Genomic DNA, 22,878 nt, shown 5'->3' with positions numbered 1-22,878 from the left:
ATAAGTGACACAGAAAGGGGTAACTGACCAGTTGGGGTAAGCGGAAAAGAGAAGGAGAATGGGTGATTAGCCTGGTAGAAATGGGGGAATTGATTATTGTACATGTTGGGGGGGGGGAGGCAATCAGACACATTGGGAATGGGGGAAGGGAATACTGTTAGGCGGAGCAAGAAGAGAGAAACTGGGGACTAGTGGGGGGATCAGATTTCTTTCCCATGCACATCTTTGTGGGTCCCCGTTTTGTTATCCTACATTACAGACTGAGACTGAGACCACCAGACAGTGATATGCCTAAAGATATCTAGGGAGTTGGTGGCAGAGGCAGGATTTGAACCAACAAGGTGATCCTCAGCCTGTGCTCTACCACTATTTTTTTTTAAAGATGCATTTTGGTTTATTCATACTTGTAGTTTGTGTTGATTATATTTTATTGACATATTTTAGCCTCACACCATTATTGTTTTGAAGCCTGGGATTTAGTAACTAATTACAAGTCTTAAATGGATAAGCCCGTGGAGCTAGATCATGCAAATATTGCTATTAGTGAAGCTAAATATACCAAAACTGTTTGAACTGCTGACATAATAACTGGAGCTGGAAAGCAATCTGCAAGATAACAATAAATCTGAGAACAATCCTCTGCTCTTATTTCCTACACACCTATGGAAATCATGGTATAACCACTATTAAAAAGCTACAGGGAACAACTGGAGCTACATAAGGGGGCATGTTTGTTTTCAGGCATGGCGTGTTAATTAACCCTCATGTAATTATTTCTATACTGATTTTTATTTTAATTGAACATTGCACAGAATTGTTTGGCATAAAACAAGAGGGTATTATAGAAATATTCCTTTTGGCAGGGAACCCAAGTTCTGCAGAAGAAAGCAGCAGCTATAACTTGAAACAAGATGTTGGAAGGAGTGAATTTGCTGATTCATTCTGATTCATTGCTGATTCATTCAGCAAAAACCATTCACAGACATAGCCAAGGTCATTCATTTTCATGCATGGACCAGTTTCCACTCCTGGAGCATGAATTTCTCTCCTCTCCCTTCTTGTTGAAGCCTAAAATGGTCTCAAAGTTTTCTTTTCAAACGTAGTGGAGTGGTACTCAACCACACAATCTTCTACCCTACCTTCTCTAGCAGCCCTACTCTGCTTTCTAAAGCAGCTGAACTAAATCATTACATTTTGTTTTTTAAGGAAAAGTCACTCATTGTTTTAAAACAGCTGCCAAGCCTGATTCCAGCTTAAGTGGTAATGTCCTTAAAAGCTTGCAAGCACATCTGAGATGCTCACAACCTGTTATAACTCTACCAGATAGTAAAGGCATCAAATAGTCTAACAGCTCCACTTTGAGCCAAGCAAAACCACCTCTGTCTTTCACAGAATGGTTCTGTATATAAAAAGAACTATGTGTTAACCTGTGGAGGTTGACAAGGGGGAAGATAAAGCCATTTCACTGTGAGTGTGAAATCAAGAGCTTTTTATCTGGAAAAGACACAGGTATTCTGTCTTTCTCTCTTGCATCCACTGTGAATGGGTGAAACTGTGCAGTCTGTGCTCTTTGTTTCAGTGATACAATGAACAGAAGTAAAAGAAACAAAATGCTTTAGGTGACACATAAGGTGAAATGTATAATAATAAAAAAAAATTAAAAAGTTAAAAGCAGTATTCAACAGCATAAACTAATATTCATAAAATGGACCCCCGGAAGGGTTGCAAACTCCAGGTTGGGAAATTCTTTGAGGTTTCAGGATGGAACCTGGGGAGGGTGGGGTTTGGTGAGGGACCTCAACTGCATATAATGCCATAGAATCCACCAAATCAAGCATTCCCCCCGAATAATTGATCTCTGAAGTCTGAAGATCAGCTGTAACTGTGGGAGATCTCCAGGTCCCATCTGGAAGTTGGCATGTTGACACCCAGGCTAGTAGCAGGCATTGGGGAAAAACAACTAAAAAGGAACTGTTCAATTAAAATCTTGAGTAAAAATGAGTGTTTTGGTCTGGTACATAGAAGATCGTAAGGTATGGGTGCCGGCCTCCAAGTGGGACCTGGGAATCCCCTGAAATTACAGCTCATCTCCAGACTATGGAGGCCAGTTCCCCTGGGGGGAAAATGGATGCTTTGGAGGGTTGCACTCTATGGCATTATACCTCACTGAGGTCCCTGTCCTCCCCAGGTTCCATCCCCAAATCTCCAGGAGATTCCCAACCTGAATCTGGCAGCCTTTCTAAGGTAGAGACCAGGGAAGCCTCATAGGGAAGAATATTTCAAAGCTGAGACACCACCACTTCAAAAGCCTTGTCTCTGGGTGCTATCTGCCTCAACTCTGCAAGCAGGGGCCTGGATAGTAAGTATATGGGTAGTGTTGTTTATATCTGAGGGTGTTGTGCTTTTAACTGGGCTTGGGTGGACTAGGGGTGTGCAAAAAAAAATTGGGTTATTTCAGATTCAGGTCGGTTAGACCTGAAAAATATCTGTACACCCGAATATACCCGAATACCATTATTGATATTCCACTGGTATTTGGGTTAGTATTTGGGAACCCGAATATATTTGGATCCATTATTCCCTATGGGGACAGTTCCTATAGAGTATAATGGAGAATTTCACTAACTGAGCCATGACTCAGTGAGTGAAGGGAAGGTATTTTATTTTTAAATATTACCTCCCCTTCCCTCTGTGGCTCTTGCCTCCTCTGTGGTGCAACTCCCCAGCAAAGGGAAGGTAAAGGTTCCCTTGCTCGAAAGCCAGTCGAATCCGACTCTAGGATTGCAGTGCTCATCTCTGTTTCAAAGCTGAAGTGCCAGCGCTGTCCGAAGACATTTCCGTGATCATGTGGCTGGCATGACTAAATACCAAGGCACACAGAACGCTGTTACCTTCCCACCGAAGTGGTACCTGTTTATCTACTTACAATTTCTTGCTTTCGAACTGCAAGGTTGGCAGGAGCTGGAACTAGAGACGGGAGCTCACTCCATCATGCGGCAACTCGGGTCTCGAACTGCTGAACTACTGACCTTCCACAGCCTGCAGTTCAGTGTCTTAACCACTTCAGTCACCGCAGCGCCTTAAAGGGAAGATATTTAAAGCAAAAATACTTTCCCTTCACTGGGGAGTCACACTGCGGAGGTGGCAGGAGCCCCAGAGGGAAGGGGAGGTAGTATTCAAAGTTTAAATACCTTCCCTTCACTGGGGAGTCATGCTGCAAAGGCAGCGGGAGCCCGAGAAGGAAGGGACAGTGTTTAAAGTTTAAATATTTTCCTTTCACTGGGAATTCATATAGCAGGGGCTGCAGGACTCCATGAGTAGCCGAGCCTGGATAAAAGTTGAATAATATCAGCTTTTATTTGGGTATTTTTTGGGTATTTATTTGGTATATACCAAGCACACACCCCTAATGCAGACCTCTTCATCCTCTGTAGTTTTGGGGAGTGTCTGAAAGAGGTGGAGTTCAGTGTTGGTATCGGCTATGTTCTAGTAATAAACCTCATTATGACTAATGTCTGTTGAACCTCATTTCTTACTGCTACCAGAGCTACCCATTCCCCAAATAATCTGGAATATAAAAATGACTTCCAGCTGTGTCAGGAAGTGTTTCTTACAGGTACAGTAATACTAGCCAGGTTTTCTTCCGCAATTAGTTTGCAGGCTTTTTATTTTACAGAGTGGGTTAAATGATAAGTAAGAATAAGCTGAATCAGTTGATCTATCCATTTCATAGCTGCACCTTTTTCAAATGTATCTTTTCCAGCTTGACGAAAAGACCCTAGTTGTCATTTTAATACAAAGGATACAGGTATTTAATTAGGCAGCGTTGGTAACTAGGGCATCCAGGTCTCCCCCAATAGGAGGAAACCTCCTTGAAACTCATCCCCCCCCCCAGTGGCACCTGAAGTGCCAGTGGGAGGAGGGGGGGCACACTCCAGCATCACACTGGCATGCTGACATCACTTCTGATGAAAAACAGAAGTGGCCTCATGGGATGTTCTAGTATATGCAGAAACTCCATGTGCTCACGGTGGCACTGCAGATGCTCACAGGAAACAAAACAAGTTGTAATGGAGACCTGGCAACCCTAAATTAGATCAGTTTCCTGTAGGACTGCCAACACTGCTTATTTAAATACCTAGAGATATTAAGGGTAGTGACCGCAAAGGGTGTAGTTTGAGGAGGATATGATGTCAACTCTAGATTGTGCTCTGGGAATTTCTCCTAATCTCTATGGTAAAACTATAGAGACAGGGAGGAATTCCTAGAGCTTTAGAGAGGCATATTTCCAGTCATTTTTTTCCTCATGTTCCTCAATTTCTTGAGGGCAGGGGATTGGGTCTGAGTTTGGGAGTTTACCCACCACAGGCAGGCAAATGGCAAGCCTAAAGTCCCAAGCATCTACATGTAGCTTTAAGGTACACAGGGCCCTGATATGTGGAGATTGCCATGGGTCTGGAGGCATTAAACAATATTAAAATCCAGTATCCAATTTATTTATTTTTATTTATTTTCTTCCAGTATATCATTTCCTGTCATCGCTATAGAAAGACTAGCTGGAATAATACCCGTTTTAGCTAGTTCAGAAGCTTCCTGCCTTGAATTTACAACAAAAAATATTTGTTCATTTAACTTAGTCATGCCTTTTACCTTTTGTCTACTGGACTCAAACAAGAGTGAATCAGAGTAAAAGTGATAGTGTTGTTATATATTTTCCCTATAAATGTTACAGTTGACTTTTTTCATTATATTAAAGGCACAAATCAGACTGTCTTACTATTGGCCTGGCAGAATTCATACTGCATAAGCCACTAAACGCCAACTCTCCTTTAACCCCAATTCATTTCAGTGGGAAGGATTTTGCTGACAGTGCATAGCATCTTGTTCTTTCATGGAATAAATAGATTGGGGTTTTGCACTGGAAAGAGCAGCCGGGTTCTTATGCATCATTTCAGAAAGCTATATCATAATGTAAAGTGATAAACAGAAAATCCTTGTGCCAACTGACTTTTTCTGATGGACTATTTTAAAACATAAATTAGCTGAGGGAATTAGGGGAGACTGTGTATGTGTGCAACTGCTTGTCACCTGTCGTTTTTATTCAATATAAATATTTCACCTAATTAACTGGCACTGGAAGGACTACTGGGATTGGCACTCTGGAAACAGAGGAGTCATTTCAGCTGCTGTGCTTAACGTGATACTGCCTTATCTTGAGTCAGGCCATTGGTCTATCTCACATCTGTCTTGTACTGTTAACTCTGACTGACGGCAACTCACTTGAGTTTACAGGTCTTTCCCAGCCTTACTGACATCCTCACCGACATGCCAGTGACCCAGTGTGGGATCTTATACATCTACTGCAGAGCCATGACCCCGTCTCCCTGAGCCGACTTCAGCTGGGAGGGCGCGGTATAAATTTGATGAATGAATAAATACATATTTTTAGCAATGAAACCGGATGTGTGTCTGAAATGCTACTTGTTCTCAGGTGCTTCCTCCTCCACTCACACACACAGTTTGAAGATTTATTCATTTAGAAGGCCTTTAGTCAAGGGTCAGTTTGCAATGACATCTGAATGGACAGGTCTGAGCAAACTGAAGAGTTGTTTCTTCCCCATAAACTTGGACACCAAACTTCTATTTAATCCAAATTTAGAATTCTGGTTTGTGAGTGCAAACAGACTGCACTTGGCATTTGTGTTCCATTTGGCATTGCAGCAAACTGGAGTTGGATTCAAGTCTTTCCAAAGCAGGAAGGCTTCATTCTTGCTGTACATAAGAAAGGAAGTAAGATAGCATACAAACACGAGAACAAGCTGTCTTTATAAACCAGCACAGACAAGCAGAGGTTTGTCATGATGTCTGAATGTAGCCTCTTTTTAATGGACCTGAATGTATTTTTTCTTTGTTAAGGTCTTCATCTTCCTCCAGTCTGACTTTGCAAGATTTTGTCAGTGATTTCTCTAAAAGGTAGCTTTTCATAATTTCCTTGCCATAAGCTACGGAACAGCAAACTACTTTTAGAAGATGATGTATACTAATTAATTAGGACTGAAGGGTGTGTGATACCTCATTTATGTGTTTATAGCAAATTCTTCCAATCCTATACCACCCAGGACTGTCTAGGGTCCTTATAACATCCAGAACAGATGGATGTGGGGCAGTTATGGGAGGGAGATATGTGCTTCATGGTGTGCCACCCCCAACCATAATCCCTCCTTTTTAGGATAGCATAAACTTTACTAGCTCAATCAAGCCAAATTTTCCCCTCCCTCCCTCCCTAATTTCATCTCCCCCCGCCCCCAGCTAACACTCATGCTCCTTAGAGGGCAACAAGCATTTCACTCCTCTTTGAACTGTAGGGTTTCCAGGTCCTCCTTGGTCACCAGCGAGGAATGAGGGGTAGGGGTTGCCACATCCAGAGTGGGAAACTCCTGGAGATCTGGAGGTGAAGCCTGTGGAGGACAGGGACCTCAGTGGGTTGCAATGCCATAGAGTCTACCCCCTCAAAGCGTCCATTCTCTTCAAGGGAACTGATCTTTGTAGTCTGGAGATGGGCTGTAATTCTGGGGAATCCCCAGATCCTACCTGGAGGCTGGGATCCCGATATAAGCTGTCTTTTGGAGAGGGCATAGGTGATGTTTTCTTAATTTACAAATGAAAGCATATTTGTGGAGATACCTGGCTTTGCAGAAATGGTGGTCTGATTTTGTAGCTCTTACTGACCATAATGAGGCCAGCTACTTTACTACCCTATTGTTCTTATGCAATGGGTAATTTATTTATTTCACTTGTATTGCTTTGGTTTAAAAAGGCTGTTATACCTGATTTCTGATGTGGCACATTGTAAGCAAATTTCGTTTAACAACATATAACTTTGTCATGAATTTTATGTCACCTAGGTTTCCTTACAACAAGTGTGTGACTTGCCTAAATCAACCATAGAACCAGGATTAGAAATGTGTGTCGTCACATGACACCTTGTATGAAAGTGGTCCAGTGACCCAGACGACCCGTGCCAGAACCCAGGTGGGACCCCTGCTGTAGTTTCTGGTGTATACGGGGTCTTCTGGAAAGAATCCTCCTGGAGCCTCTTGGTCCTTGGGACTCGTGCTGTGTTCTGGCGCCCGGTCCGGGTGCAGATGGTCTAGCCGAGTCGTCAGGTGCCGTCCCATCAAAAGCTCTGCTGAGCTGCAGCTGCTGGTGGTGTTATGGGTTGTGCACTGGCTAAATAGGAAGGCGGCCAGCTTGTAGTGCCAACCCCCCAAGTCCATGCAGCGCAGCGCCTCCTTCATGGTCCGGACCATGCGCTCCACCTGGCCATTGGTCGTGGGATGAAATGGAGCAGAGCGGATGTGCCGTATACCATAATATTGCACGAACTCCTGAAACTCCGTGGAGGTAAAGGCTGTGCCATTGTCAGTTACCAATGAGTCTGGTATTCCATGGGCGCTAAAGATCTGCCACATCGCGTGAATGGCCGACCGGGATGAAGTAGCTGGGACTGGTGTGACCTCCAACCACTTCGTGTAGGCATCCACAAGTATGAAGAAGATCTGTCCCAGGAAGGGCCCAGCAAAGTCCAGATGTAACCTCACCCAAGGCTTGTGGGACGACTCCCATGGCCACACCGGTGCTTTCAGTGGCTCGGGTCTGGACTCCCGGCACTTCTGGCACCGCTTTACCATATCCTCCACCTCACTGTCCAACCCTGCTCTGTGTCAAGGCTTTTATTCATACTATCCCCAGGTGGTGTTCACATAGGGTGGTGAGTATTCATCTTTGCAGGGGTAGCAGTATCACCACCCGGCTTCCCCATAACAGACACCCCTTGTGTGCAGACAACTCATCACAGCGTGATGAGTGAGAACTTGGGTCCCACTGGACTGGCAGGCCACCCCCTCCCCACCCAGTCCAAGACCCAGGAGAGGATGCGAGGGTGCCATGGGTTGGGGTTGGAGGAAGGCAGCAGGAGGTGGCTCAGGGCGTCAGTGTGGCCCATTGCCTTATCGGGGTGGTGGAGCAAGGAGTATTGATAGCCCGTGAGGAAAATGGACCAATGGAGCATCCTGGGAGACAAAATCTGGTGGGTCTGGCGGTCTGGGGCGAGCAGGCCCAAGAGGGGTTTGTGGTTGGTAGTGATCGTGAAAGGCCAGCCATAAAGGAAATCATGAAAATTTTTCATGCCAGCAACGATTGCAGGGGCCTCCTTGTCAATGTGCTCGTAGTTGCACTCCATGGTCGACAGTGTGCATGAATAATAAGCCACGGGAACCTCGCAGCCATTGGCCAGCTGGTGACCCAGGACTGCCCCCACCCCATAAAGAGAAGTGTCGCAAGCTAACACCACGGGCAGAGACTCATCGAAGTGGGTGAGGACATCGTTCAAGACCAACAGGTCTTTTAGCGCCCGGAAGGCAGCGGCATGTTTAGGACCCCAGACCCAAGAAGCATGTTTGTCTAAGAGTCTGTGCAGAGGTTCAGTGATGGCGTCCTTGTGGGGGAGGAAAGAGTGAGTGATAAAAATTTTAAAAACCAAAGAAAGCCTGTAACTCCGCCTTCGAGGAGGGAGTGAGCGCTTGACTGATGGTGCATATTTTTTTCCTGTGCGGGGTGAATTCCTTGGGCATCCACTGCAACCCCCAAGAATTCCACCCGCAGCACCCCCAGAATGCATTTCTCCCACTTCACCTTCAGGCCAGCATTGGCGAATTGCTCGAGCACTGTCCGTAGCCATGCCGCAAAGGTCTCGGAGTCCGGAGCTGCGATCAAAATGTCATCAAAGAATGGCTGGACTCCCAGGATGCCTTTGAGGAGACAGTCCATCAGATTTTGAAAAATCCCCGGTGCCACGCTCACCCCAAATTGCAGGTGCCACACTCTGAAAGCCCCCCTGTGGGTTACTATGGTTTGAGCCTCAGCTGAGGCATCATCCACCGGCAGCTGCTGATAGGCTTGGGCCAAGTCCAGCTTGCCGAAAACCCTTGCTCCCGTCAAGGAAGCCAATACCAGACTGACCACCAGTACCGGGTACACGTGGTCCTGAAGTGCCTTGTTAATGGTGCACTTATAGTCGGCACAAATATGGATGTCCCCATGAGGTTTTATCGGGGTGACAATGGGGGTTTCCCAGCAGACATGTGGCACCAATTCTAATACCCCCTCCTCTACCAGGAGGTCCAGTTTGGCTTCTATCTTGGGTCGCAGCGCTAACGGGGGCCGCCTGGCCTTCATTCGGATGGACCGTACCACTGTGTCAAGTTCAAGGGAAACTGGGGTGCCAGAGTAGTGGCCAAGTGTGCCATCGAATACTCCCGGGAATTCCCCGCAGACTGAATTAAAGTCCTGAGGTTGTACCAAGTCTACGCCCATCACCGCAAATCCCAGGGGTCCAAACCATGCAAGTCTCAGCAGTTGACGGTCAGCGTGTGCAGGTCCAGGTCCTCCTGGTGAGTGGATGTCTTCTTCCGGGACTGCAGGAGCAGCAGGCACAGGCGATGTGGCCTTGCTTCCCGCATGTTTGGCAGACAGCGTTACGGAAACGGCATATCTGGCATTTGTGTGCATCTCCACAACTGGCACAAGGCGCTTGGCAGCAGACTTGTCGTGGTGTCTAAGTTGTCGAACGCCGTGGCTGGGAACATGTGGTGTGTTGAAGATGGTGGATGGTCGCAGTGTGAGCCCTTGAACGTGGTGGCCATCTGGAGGGCTATATCTAACTTGAGGTCTGTGGTATCAACAAGTTTGCGGGGGAGTTTGGCATCTCGAAGGCCCCAAATGAATTGGGTTAGGATGTTTTCCTCCACCTTCATAAACTCAGAGTCCACCGCCTGCTGACGGAGTTCAGCCATGAATGCGGAGGCTGTTTCGCTGGGCCACTGAAGGTGCGTCTGGAAGTCCATGTGCTTGGCCATCATGGTGGGCTTTGGCGCATAGTACTTCATGAGAGCCTCTATGATCTCATCATATGTGTTCTCCATTAGTTTCTTCGGCACCAGGAGGCCCTTGGCCAGGCAGATGGTGGCCACCACACATGTGCTGAGGAGTAAGGCCCATTTCTTGCCAGCGTCGGTGACCTCGTGGTAGGAGAAGAAGCTGGTCAGTTGGTCTACCCACGATTCCCAGCACTCAGGATGTGTGGGGTTGATGACTTCAAGGTGTCCTGGAGCGACAGCCATGACAATCGGTGAAGTGAGGAGTGATGCCCTGGGGAGTGGTGTACAGTGTGGTGCTGCTCATGAGTGATGTGGGGCATGGCGGTGTCCAATGGGGTTGAATCGTCAGGTTTGCTCAATGGGATCCCTTCCTCGTCGCCAGTATAAAGTACTGAGACCGATGCATGAAGGAGTGATTTCAGCTCATGCTTTATTGTATACAGGAGAACTTGAGATCCAGTAGCCGGGCCAGAGGCCGGCTTATATCCCCGTAGTAAACTACAGTGTACCCCAGTCCCATAGGTCAATCCTCGGATCCTAGCCGTCTGATAGGTGTGCCCTAGGATCCGTTCGGGCTATTGTCTCTGGAAGTGAAGCTTGGGCCATTCGCATGGCCACGTGCAGACTCGACCGTGTGCACAGTTTCTCTGGGTACACAACACTCTCCTTTGGTGTATGTACACCACAGCAGTTTGGATGCTGTCACCACAATAGGCCAGTGGACTTTCTCTTATTCAGTCTAGTCCTCTTCCCTAATCCAGCACTCTGGCTGTTTGACTTAAGCATGAAACTGAAGTAAGTTCTGAAAGAAGCCATGGGTTAGAAAGAGAGAGCTGGTTAAGAAGAGAAGGAAGGATATCAAATTTCTGATTCTAGCCTATGAAGCATGATCAAAAGAGAAAAAAGGAAGGAGTTTTCTTGTTCAAGAAAGGGTACAAGAGAGACTAGCACAGTTTCTCCATGCATACATTGTACCAATTCTGTATGTGAGACATGAAAACATGATCCTTAGCATATATGTTTCTTACTAAGAACAAACTATTTCTCTTGGCAAAGCTGACTTGTAAGCTTATCCATTTCATCTAATTCTAGTACCTTAATTAACCATTAATTCTAGTATCTTAATTATCTGTATATCTACCTTAGACAAACTGATTTTCCAGTACTGGGCCTACTCTACCTGTCAGCAGTAAATTCCAAACTGATAATTTCATACTTTCTTGAGAGGTTTGAAAGAAAAAAATAATGGATTTAATTTAACAAGTAGTTAATCAACTTAAATGGATTTAGAAGGATATAATCCTGTTTAGGATGGCACTGTTAGCCTAGTAACAACTTCCATTATTTCATTTATAATTTGTGTAATGGTTAGCCAATAAAATACATTTCCACCAAAGAGGAAAAAATGAACATGATTAGCTTTACACTTCTAACATTTAAACCTAGCAGTAGTGTATATCTTATGTAATCAGTCTGGAGTGAGATGTCATCTATAATGTATTTTATACTCCATTCAAATGGAATAATTCCAGGAGCAATAAAGAAAATATCTTGGACCAAGTCCTGCCCATTACTATAATCTTGAAACCTATATCCCATAATGTTGTAAAATAATTTTGTCTTTTGTCTAAATTCAGCAGAAGGTTACATAACATGGAAAAAGTTCTTTTTAAAAAATTATATTATTCATGATAGTTTCCTCCTAAGGTATTAATTGGCACAGTCTTAATTGAGTTCCTAATTTTAATATTAAAACTGCCTTATTTGAAACTGAAGAAATCATGTTGGAAACCACACTTGATATATTAATCAAAATTCCTTTTAGGTAGTACAATGTCCCTTCACAATAAAATCTTGATCACTCTGTAGTTTGTCTTTCCCACATAGAGAAACCACAAATACTACTATTTTATTAAACTCAGGATCATTTGTAACCAATACCAATGAGAAAGTTGTAAGACTAAACCTCCTTCTGTGTTTGTCGCAAGTCTTGAACAAATTTTCAGGAAAAGCTTTGCACATAAGCATTTGGTTCTTCAGTTCTTTATTAAGCCAGATTTAATATTCAAGGTTTAAAAAGGATTAATTTCTCAATTTAACCCTGACTTCTTTATTAGTATCATACCAACTTTGTATCTAGGTTTGCCAGACCCCTCCAGTGGAGGTGGTGGTCCCCTTCTTCAAGGTCCCACTGGCCCACTGCTAATCAGCTGACTGGTGAGGGGGCTTACCCAGAAAAAGAGTGAGGCCCAGTCAACATCACAGCGATATGTCTATGTCACTTCCAACATGACCTGGAGGTGATGTCATCACATCAGCGATATTGGGGTGACACTCTGGTATTTAGAAGCCAAATTTACCATCGAGTTGTTGGCTCAAACACCAGATTGTCATCCCGATGTTGCTGCATGGTGACATCACTTCTAGGTCATGTCAGAAGTGAAATACATATGTTGCTGCAATGTTGGCTGGGCCTCCCTCCCACTCTCCATGATCCACTGGTTTTCAGGAAAGACCTGGTAACCCTATTTGTTTGCATTACCACAAGCAGCCTCATAGTAGTAACATAAATTAGGAAAAGACAGACCTCCTCCTTTAACTAGTTCTGCAGTGTTTTGGTCTTAAATTGCTTTTCTACACCAACAAAATTTAACAGCTTTCCCTTCCCTTGACCCTGTAGGTTTGTAGTTTGTAGACTAGAAAAAGCAATAAAAATGTTTTTAACAAAAAAAAAAAATGACAGCTTTTCTGTTCTTATGATCTGCCATTAAAGTTAAACAAAGCACCCCCCCAAATTTTTAAATAAGAGAGTAGGAAAAGAAAGAACATAAGTCTCAACTGCTGAAATTCTCACAAGCTAAGATAATTTAATTTATTCCATCTATGCAAGTCTTTAACTTTTTGTATCCAAACATTTTAATTAATATTAGCCAAGTATCTTAAATTAGCAGACAACCTGATACCTAAGTATCTTGCCTTTTTTCACCCCCCCCCCCACTTATTATACCAAATCAAATTTTGAGCTGAATTGGCTATAATTCATGGATATAGATATACAGTTACTCTGATTTATTTTTATTATACTGTTATATCCTAAAATAAAGCTGCATTTGTCCAAAGAATGAAATAATCTTCTAGATTTATAAAATAGTGTGTTTTTCCCCCAAGCAATATTATCTGCATTAAGATAAACTTTAATTTGATCTCTCTCTATTCTGAAACCCTTTAATGCACTGAGAAGATACATTAGCTATAAAGAGGCTCAGTTCCTGAAAATGAAACGGTGGGCAGCCCAGGTGTGTGGCTCTCTATAGCGTTAATTAATTGACTTCATTTAGGGGACCTAAAGTGGCTTGCATTATTCTCCTCTCCTCCTTTTTATTTTCACAACCACCCTGTATGTTAAGGTAGGCTGAGAGTATGTGACTGGCCCAAGGTCACCTAGAGAGTTCCCCTGCAGAATGGAGATTTGAACCTGAGACTCCCAGATCCTATTACAACACTTTGACCACTGCACCAAACTTATTGACTTAATGGATTAATTTACCCAGGAGCTTTTTGACACTGTGAATGTATCAAGGAATTCTTATACCTGATATGGTAAATACAATGCATTTTGGGTCTCTCAGGAAGCCTCCATGGTAATGTTGGTTGTGGACATTGCATGTGACTTAGTTAAAATGATGCCTAATAAACATCCTAATTCTCCAGTCCTTATACCTTCTATACCCATATAGAACAACTAAACAGTGGAAGCTTTTCTACTCAGATGTAAGAAAAACAAAGACTCCAACTCAAGAAATGGCTCAGATATTACATTTGTTGCTCAAGTCACACTCCAAAGTATGTACTAACTTACTTCTTCTTAGGGTAGGAATTTGGTCATTGGCCAGCATTACTTTATGTGATCATGAAAACATAGTTTTCACCTACCACAATCACACTGAAGTTGCTATTGCTTTATTATCTGTTATGCCTAGTTGGTACTGTTACATTTGTGCACTCAAGAACAAGCACAGAGCAACTAGATTTAACAAAATATAATGTCTAAACTGACCCTAGATCTCCGTATCAGGGGGGGGGGGGAATGTACAAACCTGAATGATTGTGTCGCTACAGACTTTCTTCAAAGAGGTTGCATTAAGCTCAGCGGCTTAGTTTACACTTTGAACCTCAGAAGCTGATTTTGAAGATTGCAGGAATAGATGCCTAAATCACATTCAGAACTCTTTGTTCATTAAGCTATATTCTGAGTGATCGCTATGAACACTGGCTTTTCATGGCTGTGAAAAATGGCTTTTCATCTCTTAAGAGTGGTGACTATTGCTGTGTAAGAAAATACACACATGGTTCAAAAAACACTTTACTAATCCAACAAAACATATCATCTAAATAATGTGGATTTTTTTTCAAATAAATAACCCTAATTTCTTTTGGGCATTAGTTATTTTATAAAATGTTGGGTTTTTTAAACTTTTTGTATGCAATAATCTTCATGTATTTTACTGTTATATATAAAGTCTCAACAGGCTTAATTATAAGGGAAACGTCATCTTTGCACATATTCATTTTATGTTTCTTCTGCCAGTAAACTCTTCAGTTACCTAGCACTTTTTGATCCTTGTATCCAGATAACCAGTCCCACTGACTTTACATTCTTTTCCCCATAGATTGATGAAATGCAGTGGGGCAAAGGAGTAAAAGAGATCCCTTCTTCTGTCTGCAGTCTTCCTTGTAAACCGGGAGAACGAAAGAGGATTATTAAAGGGATGTCCTGCTGTTGGCAGTGTGAGCTGTGTGATGGATACCAATACCAGTTTGATGAAGAAAACTGCAAGGTCTGCACCTACAATCAACGACCCAATGAGAATCGCACCGGATGCAGCCCAATCCCTATTGTGAAGCTGGAGTGGCATTCCCCATGGGCTGTCATTCCAGTCTTCCTGGCCATGCTTGGCATTATTGCCACCATTTTTGTCATGGCAACCTTTATTAGATACAATGACACCCCCATTGTGCGGGCTTCTGGAAGGGAACTCAGCTACGTTTTATTGACGGGGATATTTCTATGTTACATCATCACTTTCTTAATGATTGCCAAGCCAGATGTTGCTGTGTGTTCATTTCGGCGTATCTTCCTTGGATTGGGGATGTGCATAAGTTATGCTGCTCTGTTGACTAAAACAAACCGTATTTACCGTATATTTGAACAGGGCAAAAAATCAGTGACAGCACCCAGGCTTATTAGCCCAACGTCACAGCTAGCAATCACATCAAGTTTGATATCAGTACAGCTTTTGGGGGTTTTCATTTGGTTTGCAGTTGACCCTCCCAACAGTTTTGTAGATTATGATGAACAGAAGACTATGGAACCAGATCAAGCCAGAGGAGTTCTCAAATGCGACATTACGGATCTACAAATCATATGTTCCTTAGGGTATAGCATTCTCCTAATGGTTACATGTACTGTGTATGCTATCAAGACTCGGGGTGTCCCAGAGAATTTTAATGAAGCCAAACCCATTGGATTCACTATGTACACTACCTGTATAGTATGGCTTGCCTTCATTCCAATATTTTTTTGCACTGCCCAAGCAGCAGAAAAGGTATGTACAATTAAGACATTTACATGAAATTATTATAAAATATGTTGTACATTATCAAAATGAATCAGATTATTGGGGGAAAGGTTTCTTACAGGTGTAGCAACACTAACCACATTTTATTCTGCAGTTAGTTTATAGGCCGCTTATTTGATGGTGTGTGATGAATGTTCAATAGGAATGAGTTGGTCTGTCTGTTTCACAGGTACATCTGTTTCAGCTGTACCTTTTCCAGAACGATGAATAAAATCTAGGTGTCATCTTAACACAAGGGACAGCTCCTTGCTAAATCACTTTGATTACAGGATGTAAAATTAGCATTTGTCAAAAATAGTTTTGTGCCAACACGCATGTCTCGAGTTCAGATTAACCTAGAGAGCAAAGTATTGTTGAGATCGAAGGAGTGTGTTGCTCAAATAGGCATATCACAGATACATTTTTCAAACTACAGATTCTGATTCAACCCGATTAACATGAATAAGGCATGCCCAATGGTGAAAAACAATGTGCCAGGGTTCTGGCTTTTGCTAATAGTTCTACTGGATTTGATCTATACAAATGACATATCTGGGTGGTATTTTTTATCTCTCCGTGAAACTAAGCATGAATGTGAGTTGCATACAAAGAAAGCTAGGCAATAATGTAAGCCTTCTGTGGTCAGTTAAAGGTATCAGTAGGAAATTGCTTTATTCACTTCCACCAGTGTAATTAGGAATAAATAGTTTCATTTTAAAAAATGTAATGTTGTTATTAAATTTTACGACTAAGTTGTTGGAAGCAAACTTGTAGGTGATTAAAGGAAAAGGAGAATTAGCCCAGGGGAGATTGAATGGGAGATCACTACTCCTCATCACTAATTAGACAACAGTGCCAATTTCTCATGACAAAATTGTTGGTTCTATATTCTCAACCCCTCGCATTTGGCATTTGATAGTGTGAAGGCAGTGGTGAAACCAAGAGGCATTTGGAATAAAACAGAATAATTAACAGAAATATTTATGTATTTTATTTATTTATGTATTAACAGAGAAGGCAAAAGAGAGTTCTGGAGCTGGAAGTGCTTGCTTTGAAGTGGCTATGGTGTAGGATACTTACATGTGGATGACATATAACTCTATTTTATTACCGGGTATATAACATCCCTGGAGTAAGGACCTGGAGATTTTCTGCTTTGCCTAACAGGGCAGAATAAGATCAGAATTGGTCCAGTTTCCTGGATCAGTGACAAGTTTTAAAAAATGAAAACAAATTGTGTTTTATTGGGGTTAAGTGCACAGAATAGTGTGCTTGTATACAATTATCTTGGTGGTGCTAGAGGAATTGTTCTTTATCTAAAGTTTGGTTGCTTATTGCCTTTCTTTACAAGTACCTAGAGGCAACTCGTATTATCAACGGAAAAAAAACACTGGAGCAGAGGCTCTTCTTCCTGGATCATCTAGTCCGATCTTTTGCAATCGTATGATTCCCTAAACTTAAACTGCACACAGTTAAGACTCATCTGGTCTATTCTCAAATACCTCCAGGGAAGACGGTTCCTCCACATTTTGTGTGGCTACTGTCTCTCACAGAGTGAGAACCTTCTCTTGAAAGCACAGCTAAATCTATTTCACTACAATTTTTGCACATTGCTTATTCTTCTCACCCCAAACAACCTAGTTATGAAAGCCAATGTGTTCAATACTTCATTTGAAAATCAATCAATGACAGCTCACCAAGCAGTGATAGAAACAATACAGATGTCATCTCAGATGTATGAGCTGTGAAGCAAGAAAAGGATTATGGATGGTGCTGGAAGTTTGCAAAGGGCAGAAACTTGCCTTGTTCTTGTGAAAAACACAAAATAGCCTTGTTTAAATGTTATTAAGCTCTTTAGAAATATGAAGTTCATGTAGCCAATGTTTAAACAGAAAATAAATGTAAATGTTCTTGTGGTGGTCTGGAGGCACAGGTGGTGAGGTTGCGAACTGCTTGGGGAAAGATGCCCTGTCCCGTTAATAGAGGTATAATACAAAGTTATTGGACAGGTGATGTTATTTACCCTTGTGCCATGGAAAACTTCATCTTCCCATTTCCACACATTAAACCTCCATTAAAGGGGCAGTTCATTTTCCTGTAACCCACCAAAAATACAACTTCCCAATTTCTCTGCTCCCCACCCCCCAATACTTACACACACAAAAGAAAGATATCAACAAATCACCATTTTTGTGGTACTTTGTTTTGCATTTGTAATGCTGGTCCTGAAAAGTCTTCAGTTCAATTAATATTTCTTACTAAGCATTCCTGTTTTTTGTGAGGGTTTTGCAACTGGCAACCATTTGTCATAGATTGCAACTACAGATGAAATGATTTGGTGCATTCATATCGTATACTGAATAATGTATTGTGCAGGTGTATATCAGAGTTACTGGGGAGAGGGACAGTGAAATACAGCCATGTACTATTTGTTATATATGATGCTCTATATGCATGTTTCCTGCTTCTTCTTCTTTTTACTTTCTCCACAAAGAATGTATTATGTATAGTAAACCAGCAGACTTTTGACTTCTCTCATACAACAAGTAAACTATATACTGGTATATAGTTCTGGCAGTGCCACTGTATTTCTGGTGGTACATGGCCCTGGAAGCATTGATTCCACCTCTGGCATAGTTTTACTAACAATCACCACGTCTTCTCATCTCACGCCTCTCATTAAGATCTATCAGTTCAGGAACACTATTGACTATGCTCCGGACTTTTCCTTCTGAGAATTATGGGTCACTTGCAGTCAACCCCTGAACAGCATCTAGTGATCAAAACCTTCCCCTGCTGCAGCGGAGAGTTCGGTATCGCTGACATCCTCGCACCCCATTTGCTGCCCAGCTAAGCACCGTGGTGTAGCATAGCTTGTTAACCTCAGCCTTTGGAGAGCGGCATTCTACAAATGAAATGCTAGTGATGCTACTGCCAAAATAATTGGCCTCGACAACAAAACTATTTTAAATTCCTGAGCGGGTCCATGGATACCTTGATCAGAAGTGAAGCAGCCTCTGAGAACTGTTAGACTAATTATAGAAGCTATAGGTTTATGCTGGAATCAATACAAAGTGGCACTTGGAAAGAACAGAAACAGCTCCGGTAAGGTCAAGCAAAGCATGGCTAAATCAATAAGCCAAATTGAATCAAAATATTAGAATAGCAAAGTGAGAAGGTAAGGAGGTGAGTGAATCAAACCAGTACTACAGCAAATTATTCATGGGACTGGAGCACAATGAATAGACATTCTCTGGAACCTTCCCCTTTTTCTTGCAAATACATTTTTCACTTTGAATTGTAATATTCCTGTTTTCTTGTGACTGCAGAACAAGTATCAATTTTCCAAGGAGTGGGGGGGGGGGGAACAGCCACTTGCTGAGGACTGCTTCACATATAGCACTTTTGTGTAAGAAAACACACAAAGCGTGTGTAGAACATTATGTGTGAGTGGTAAGCACCAAATGTGAACACTTCTTTTGTTATTAATTACAGTAATTACAAAAATGGGGTATTTTGTAATTAGAGTAATTAATATGAAAATAAAACAAATTCACCAACTGAACAGCCTATGCTAACCACTTGTTGTTGTTGTTCTACCATAACAAAAACACCATGATTTTATTTCCTTGTGTTCTAGCAACTTTCATTATTGCAGTCTTTGCCTCCATTGGTTTAGCTTTTACAAGGCAGTCAGCAGGCCTGTAGCTACACTGGATCATTTCGGGGCCTGGCCCCCCAAATTTCCACCAGGGCCCCCCAACGTACTACCCTAGACAGGCAGGCAGGCAACCAGGCGGGCCCCAGACGAGATGTGCTTGCTGGCTGGCCAGTGGGCAGAGTGCCCAGTGGCCCAATGCGGCCCTCCTCCCTCCCCTAGCCTCACCCCATGGTGCTCTGCTCTGCCTCCGGCTGGACTGCTCCCAGTGACCGCCTTGCCATTTCTGGCCCCAGCCGGTCCCTTTCACGCCGAGCAGAATGACTGAGCACCCCTGCCTGCCTGCCTGCCTGCCTGCCCGGGCACCAACCGTTGAGACGGGACAGTGATTGGGTGTGGTGGGGGCTGTGGAGGCAGGGTGTCCGCCCACAGACAGGATGGGCACGTTCCTTCATCCTGGGGCTCCAGGACGACTCATGCTTCAGGCCCGGGTCTGAGCAGTGGGGCCAAGGGAAGGGGGGAGCTGGGTGCAAGGGAACTTCAAAACCCAACTCCCTGCGGCGCACCAGGACTCAGTCGGGGCTGGAAGTCAAATCTTTGGAAGGCTCTGTTTTGAACCTTTTTTATTTTAATTTCAGTACCCCCTGAATTATTTAAAGCCCCCCCCCCAATTTAAGAAATCCTGGCTATGGGCATGGCAGTCAGCGTCCTAATGAAAAGAATACAGAGACAACAGTGTTCCTTAGAGGGAGGGGGAGAGAGGCTCTGGATTTTCCTGATTGACTGCAAACCATAGCCACTGGAATGTGTGAGGTATTCTAAAATGTGTGAGGTATTTTAATCCTGAAGGATATGGGATGGGATTTTGCCTTCCTCTCTCCTCCCGATTCCTGCCCTGCCGTGCCAAATTTTCCTTTGCAGTCTGCACTCCTCTGTTTGTCTCCTGCTCTCCAAAGATTATCCCCCATGCTACCTCAGTGTTCTGCTGCTGCCTGCCCGCCCAGACACCTTATCCTCCTTCTGCTACCAAATGGCCTTTGCATTGTCAATCAGCCTGTTCCTCATGCTACTATGCTTCAAGCTAAGTGGCTGCAGTACTGTTTGTGTTACTGTTTGGAATCTTTCCTATCTGTTCTCCCATAGGTTTTAATGTTAAACGTGAGTGCCTTTCATTGCTTCGAAAGGGGACACCTTTATCTGTCTTAAATTTGGCAGTGTTGGTGTCTATAGGGAATACTACACCCACCCCCGATTTATCCGATCTGGATGGAAAACCATGAAACTACAGACCCAAGAAGAGAGGATGTCTTCCATTGAAACCAAAGGGAAATAATATCAAAATAGAATAGAATAGAATGAAAGAAATAATAATGAAACAAAGCCATACCAAACAACCCAATAATGAAGCAGTCCATTTTGGAATTAATAGCAAAATTGAAACAAACCCCCATTCACAAGTCTCATGAGCACTTGTATTTCAGTGAGTGGACATGTGCCATAAATTCCTAGTTTTTCAGCAAAGAAGACATGCATGTGCAATGGAATCAACACTTGCAATTGCCTTGTGGTGATCTACTTGCTCATTACATACTTTTTCCTCTATGGAAGTGCATCAGGCACTGGGGGTAAAGACAAAAAAGAACACAAGGAGGCTCTGAGTAAATCAGAAGTTGAGTGTTCATCTGTGATGAGGACAAATAAATGGTATAGCATGGGAAGTAAATTAGACACTGTGGTAAAGAGTAGCAAAGGATACAGTTAAGAACATGCTAATGTTTTGGGAAGAGGCTGTCTGCCTCCTGGTGGTGCCTGGGAAGAAGCTATGTAGTTCTTGTAAAGATAAGATGACTACTGGAATCATTGCTATTAGGGTTTCTAGGTGCAAGTGTTATTTTTAGGGTTGCCAGGTCCTTTACCTCTGCCAACGGGGGGCTTTCGGGGGCATTCCAGGAGGTGTGGGGATGTCACGTGACATGCCCAACATGATGGCATCACCCAGAAGTGATGTCTTTGTGCTGAAAACATCATGTGGGGATGCTCTGGTATTTGGGTGAAACTCTATGGTATTTCACCCTCAAAACCATAGAATTTCCCAAATACCAGAGTGTCCCCCATGCAACATTTCTGGTGTGATGCTGTCACTTGTGGGTGACATCATAACATCAAGGATGGTACTTCCCCAAAAACGTCATTTTGGGTTGGGATTTTCCCCCATGGGCCAGCTAGCTGGCAGCGGGGAAGTCAGTTCCAAATCAGGGGATCTGGACTGGGGGGCTGGAATCCCTAGGTATTTTATGTAAATAAACCTTTTGAATTCCTTCTCAAACAGCTGGGATCAGTTTGTTGGGGAACCAGGAGGATCTTCATAGTGGTTGTTATGGAGGAGTAGAATTTCTCCCCCCCCCGAAATTCACTTTTTTAGATATAGTCATTATTTCCTCTTTTCTCCTCTTCCATTTCAAAAGCTCAATTTAAATCAGATTTTGCTTTGTGGTTTTCAGTTATACCTCTATGCACAGTTCTGTGACATTAGCCTCGAAGGGATTTTTTTTGGTTTGTTTGTTATATATTACACAAGACAGTGTGATGCTCAAGCAGTAGGATAGGAAGGTTTAGGAAGGCTGCCTGCCTCTGAGCATCTTCAGAGTGAAGTTCTAGACTTTTGCAGAGCCTCCTTTCCTGCCTGTCCTCTCTTTGAATTTCGGTTTTCATCAACACTGAATTGCTTCAAAACAGACTCCAAACTCCAAAAAAAGATTCCTAAAAATAGGTTGTTGGATTTAACAAAGTTAGTAGTAAAGAGGAAGAAAAGATTTTCTCTTGGCACCACTAAATCTTTCCCCATGACATACTCTGTAACTATAAGGGGTGGACTGAGGAGATAAAATTGCCCCCAAAAGACCTTCACAGTGGCCCCAAATCAAAGGCTGGAGCCTAGCTGGCCCTGCACTAAGGGGAGGTCTACAAGCCAATGAGGCACAAAAGTATAAGGTGTCCAGATTCAGCTGGAATTTAGGGGTGGGGAACAGCTGTATCTCCTTCTATGTGGAATCAACAGTGGGATTTTTCCCTACTGTGTCTCCAGGGAGTTCAGGGCGGCATACATGGTTCTTAGTTCCCTATTTTATGCTCACAGCAACCTTGTGAAGTGGGTTAGGCTGAGATAGAGGTGCAACTGGCTTATGGTTACACAGTAAGTTTTATTTCCGAATGACTATTTGTTCCTGAGCCTTCCACCTCCTATTCCAATTGTATACTACAAGCAAGGATTGTGGGAAGCATCTGATTCCCCCTCACACTATTTCCTCTTTTCCTTTCCTGAAAGCCCCCATAACCTCTCCCCCTTTCCTACTTTCCCACCAAACTGCCAACCTAACTTTATCATTCCCTCTGTCTTCAGCTCCCCCCCCCCACATCCTGTATCTAGGAAAACTATGACCCAGTTATTTGCTGCCAAGCACTAGATCCACCCATTTGCATGGTAGGGGAACCTCAAGGATGTGAGGAGGACACCTAACTTCCCCTGTATCCCCTCTCCCAAATGTTACCTCTTTCCCTCCTCCTGGCAACCCCCATATCCTTTTGTTAGGAACAAAAAATTGTCCAAATAATAATAAGACAAAGTCAGCAGTGAAGGTTAGACTCTTTACTGCAATATTGAGGG

At 43.2% G+C, this 22,878-nt stretch overlaps 1 protein-coding gene across 1 annotated transcript in view; it reads left to right on the top strand.

Moving 5' to 3' along the window:
• GRM7 (glutamate receptor, metabotropic 7) overlaps positions 1–22,878 on the top strand; it is a gene marked incomplete at its 5' end in the record, with an annotated part of 458,890 nt that overhangs the window by 340,444 nt on the left and 95,568 nt on the right. Inside the window, one exon of the mRNA XM_015412693.1 lies at positions 14,609–15,544. Within this exon, the coding sequence (XP_015268179.1) occupies positions 14,609–15,544 (936 nt within the window). The remainder of the gene's footprint in view (positions 1–14,608; positions 15,545–22,878) is intronic.

This window comes from Gekko japonicus, unplaced genomic scaffold, assembly GCF_001447785.1.
Source record: "Gekko japonicus isolate JY-2015 unplaced genomic scaffold, Gekko_japonicus_V1.1 scaffold588, whole genome shotgun sequence".
NCBI classification, from domain to species: Eukaryota; Metazoa; Chordata; class Lepidosauria; order Squamata; family Gekkonidae; genus Gekko; species Gekko japonicus.
Note: the sequence above shows the minus strand (reverse complement) of the source record. Positions and strands in the feature narration are given on the sequence as shown.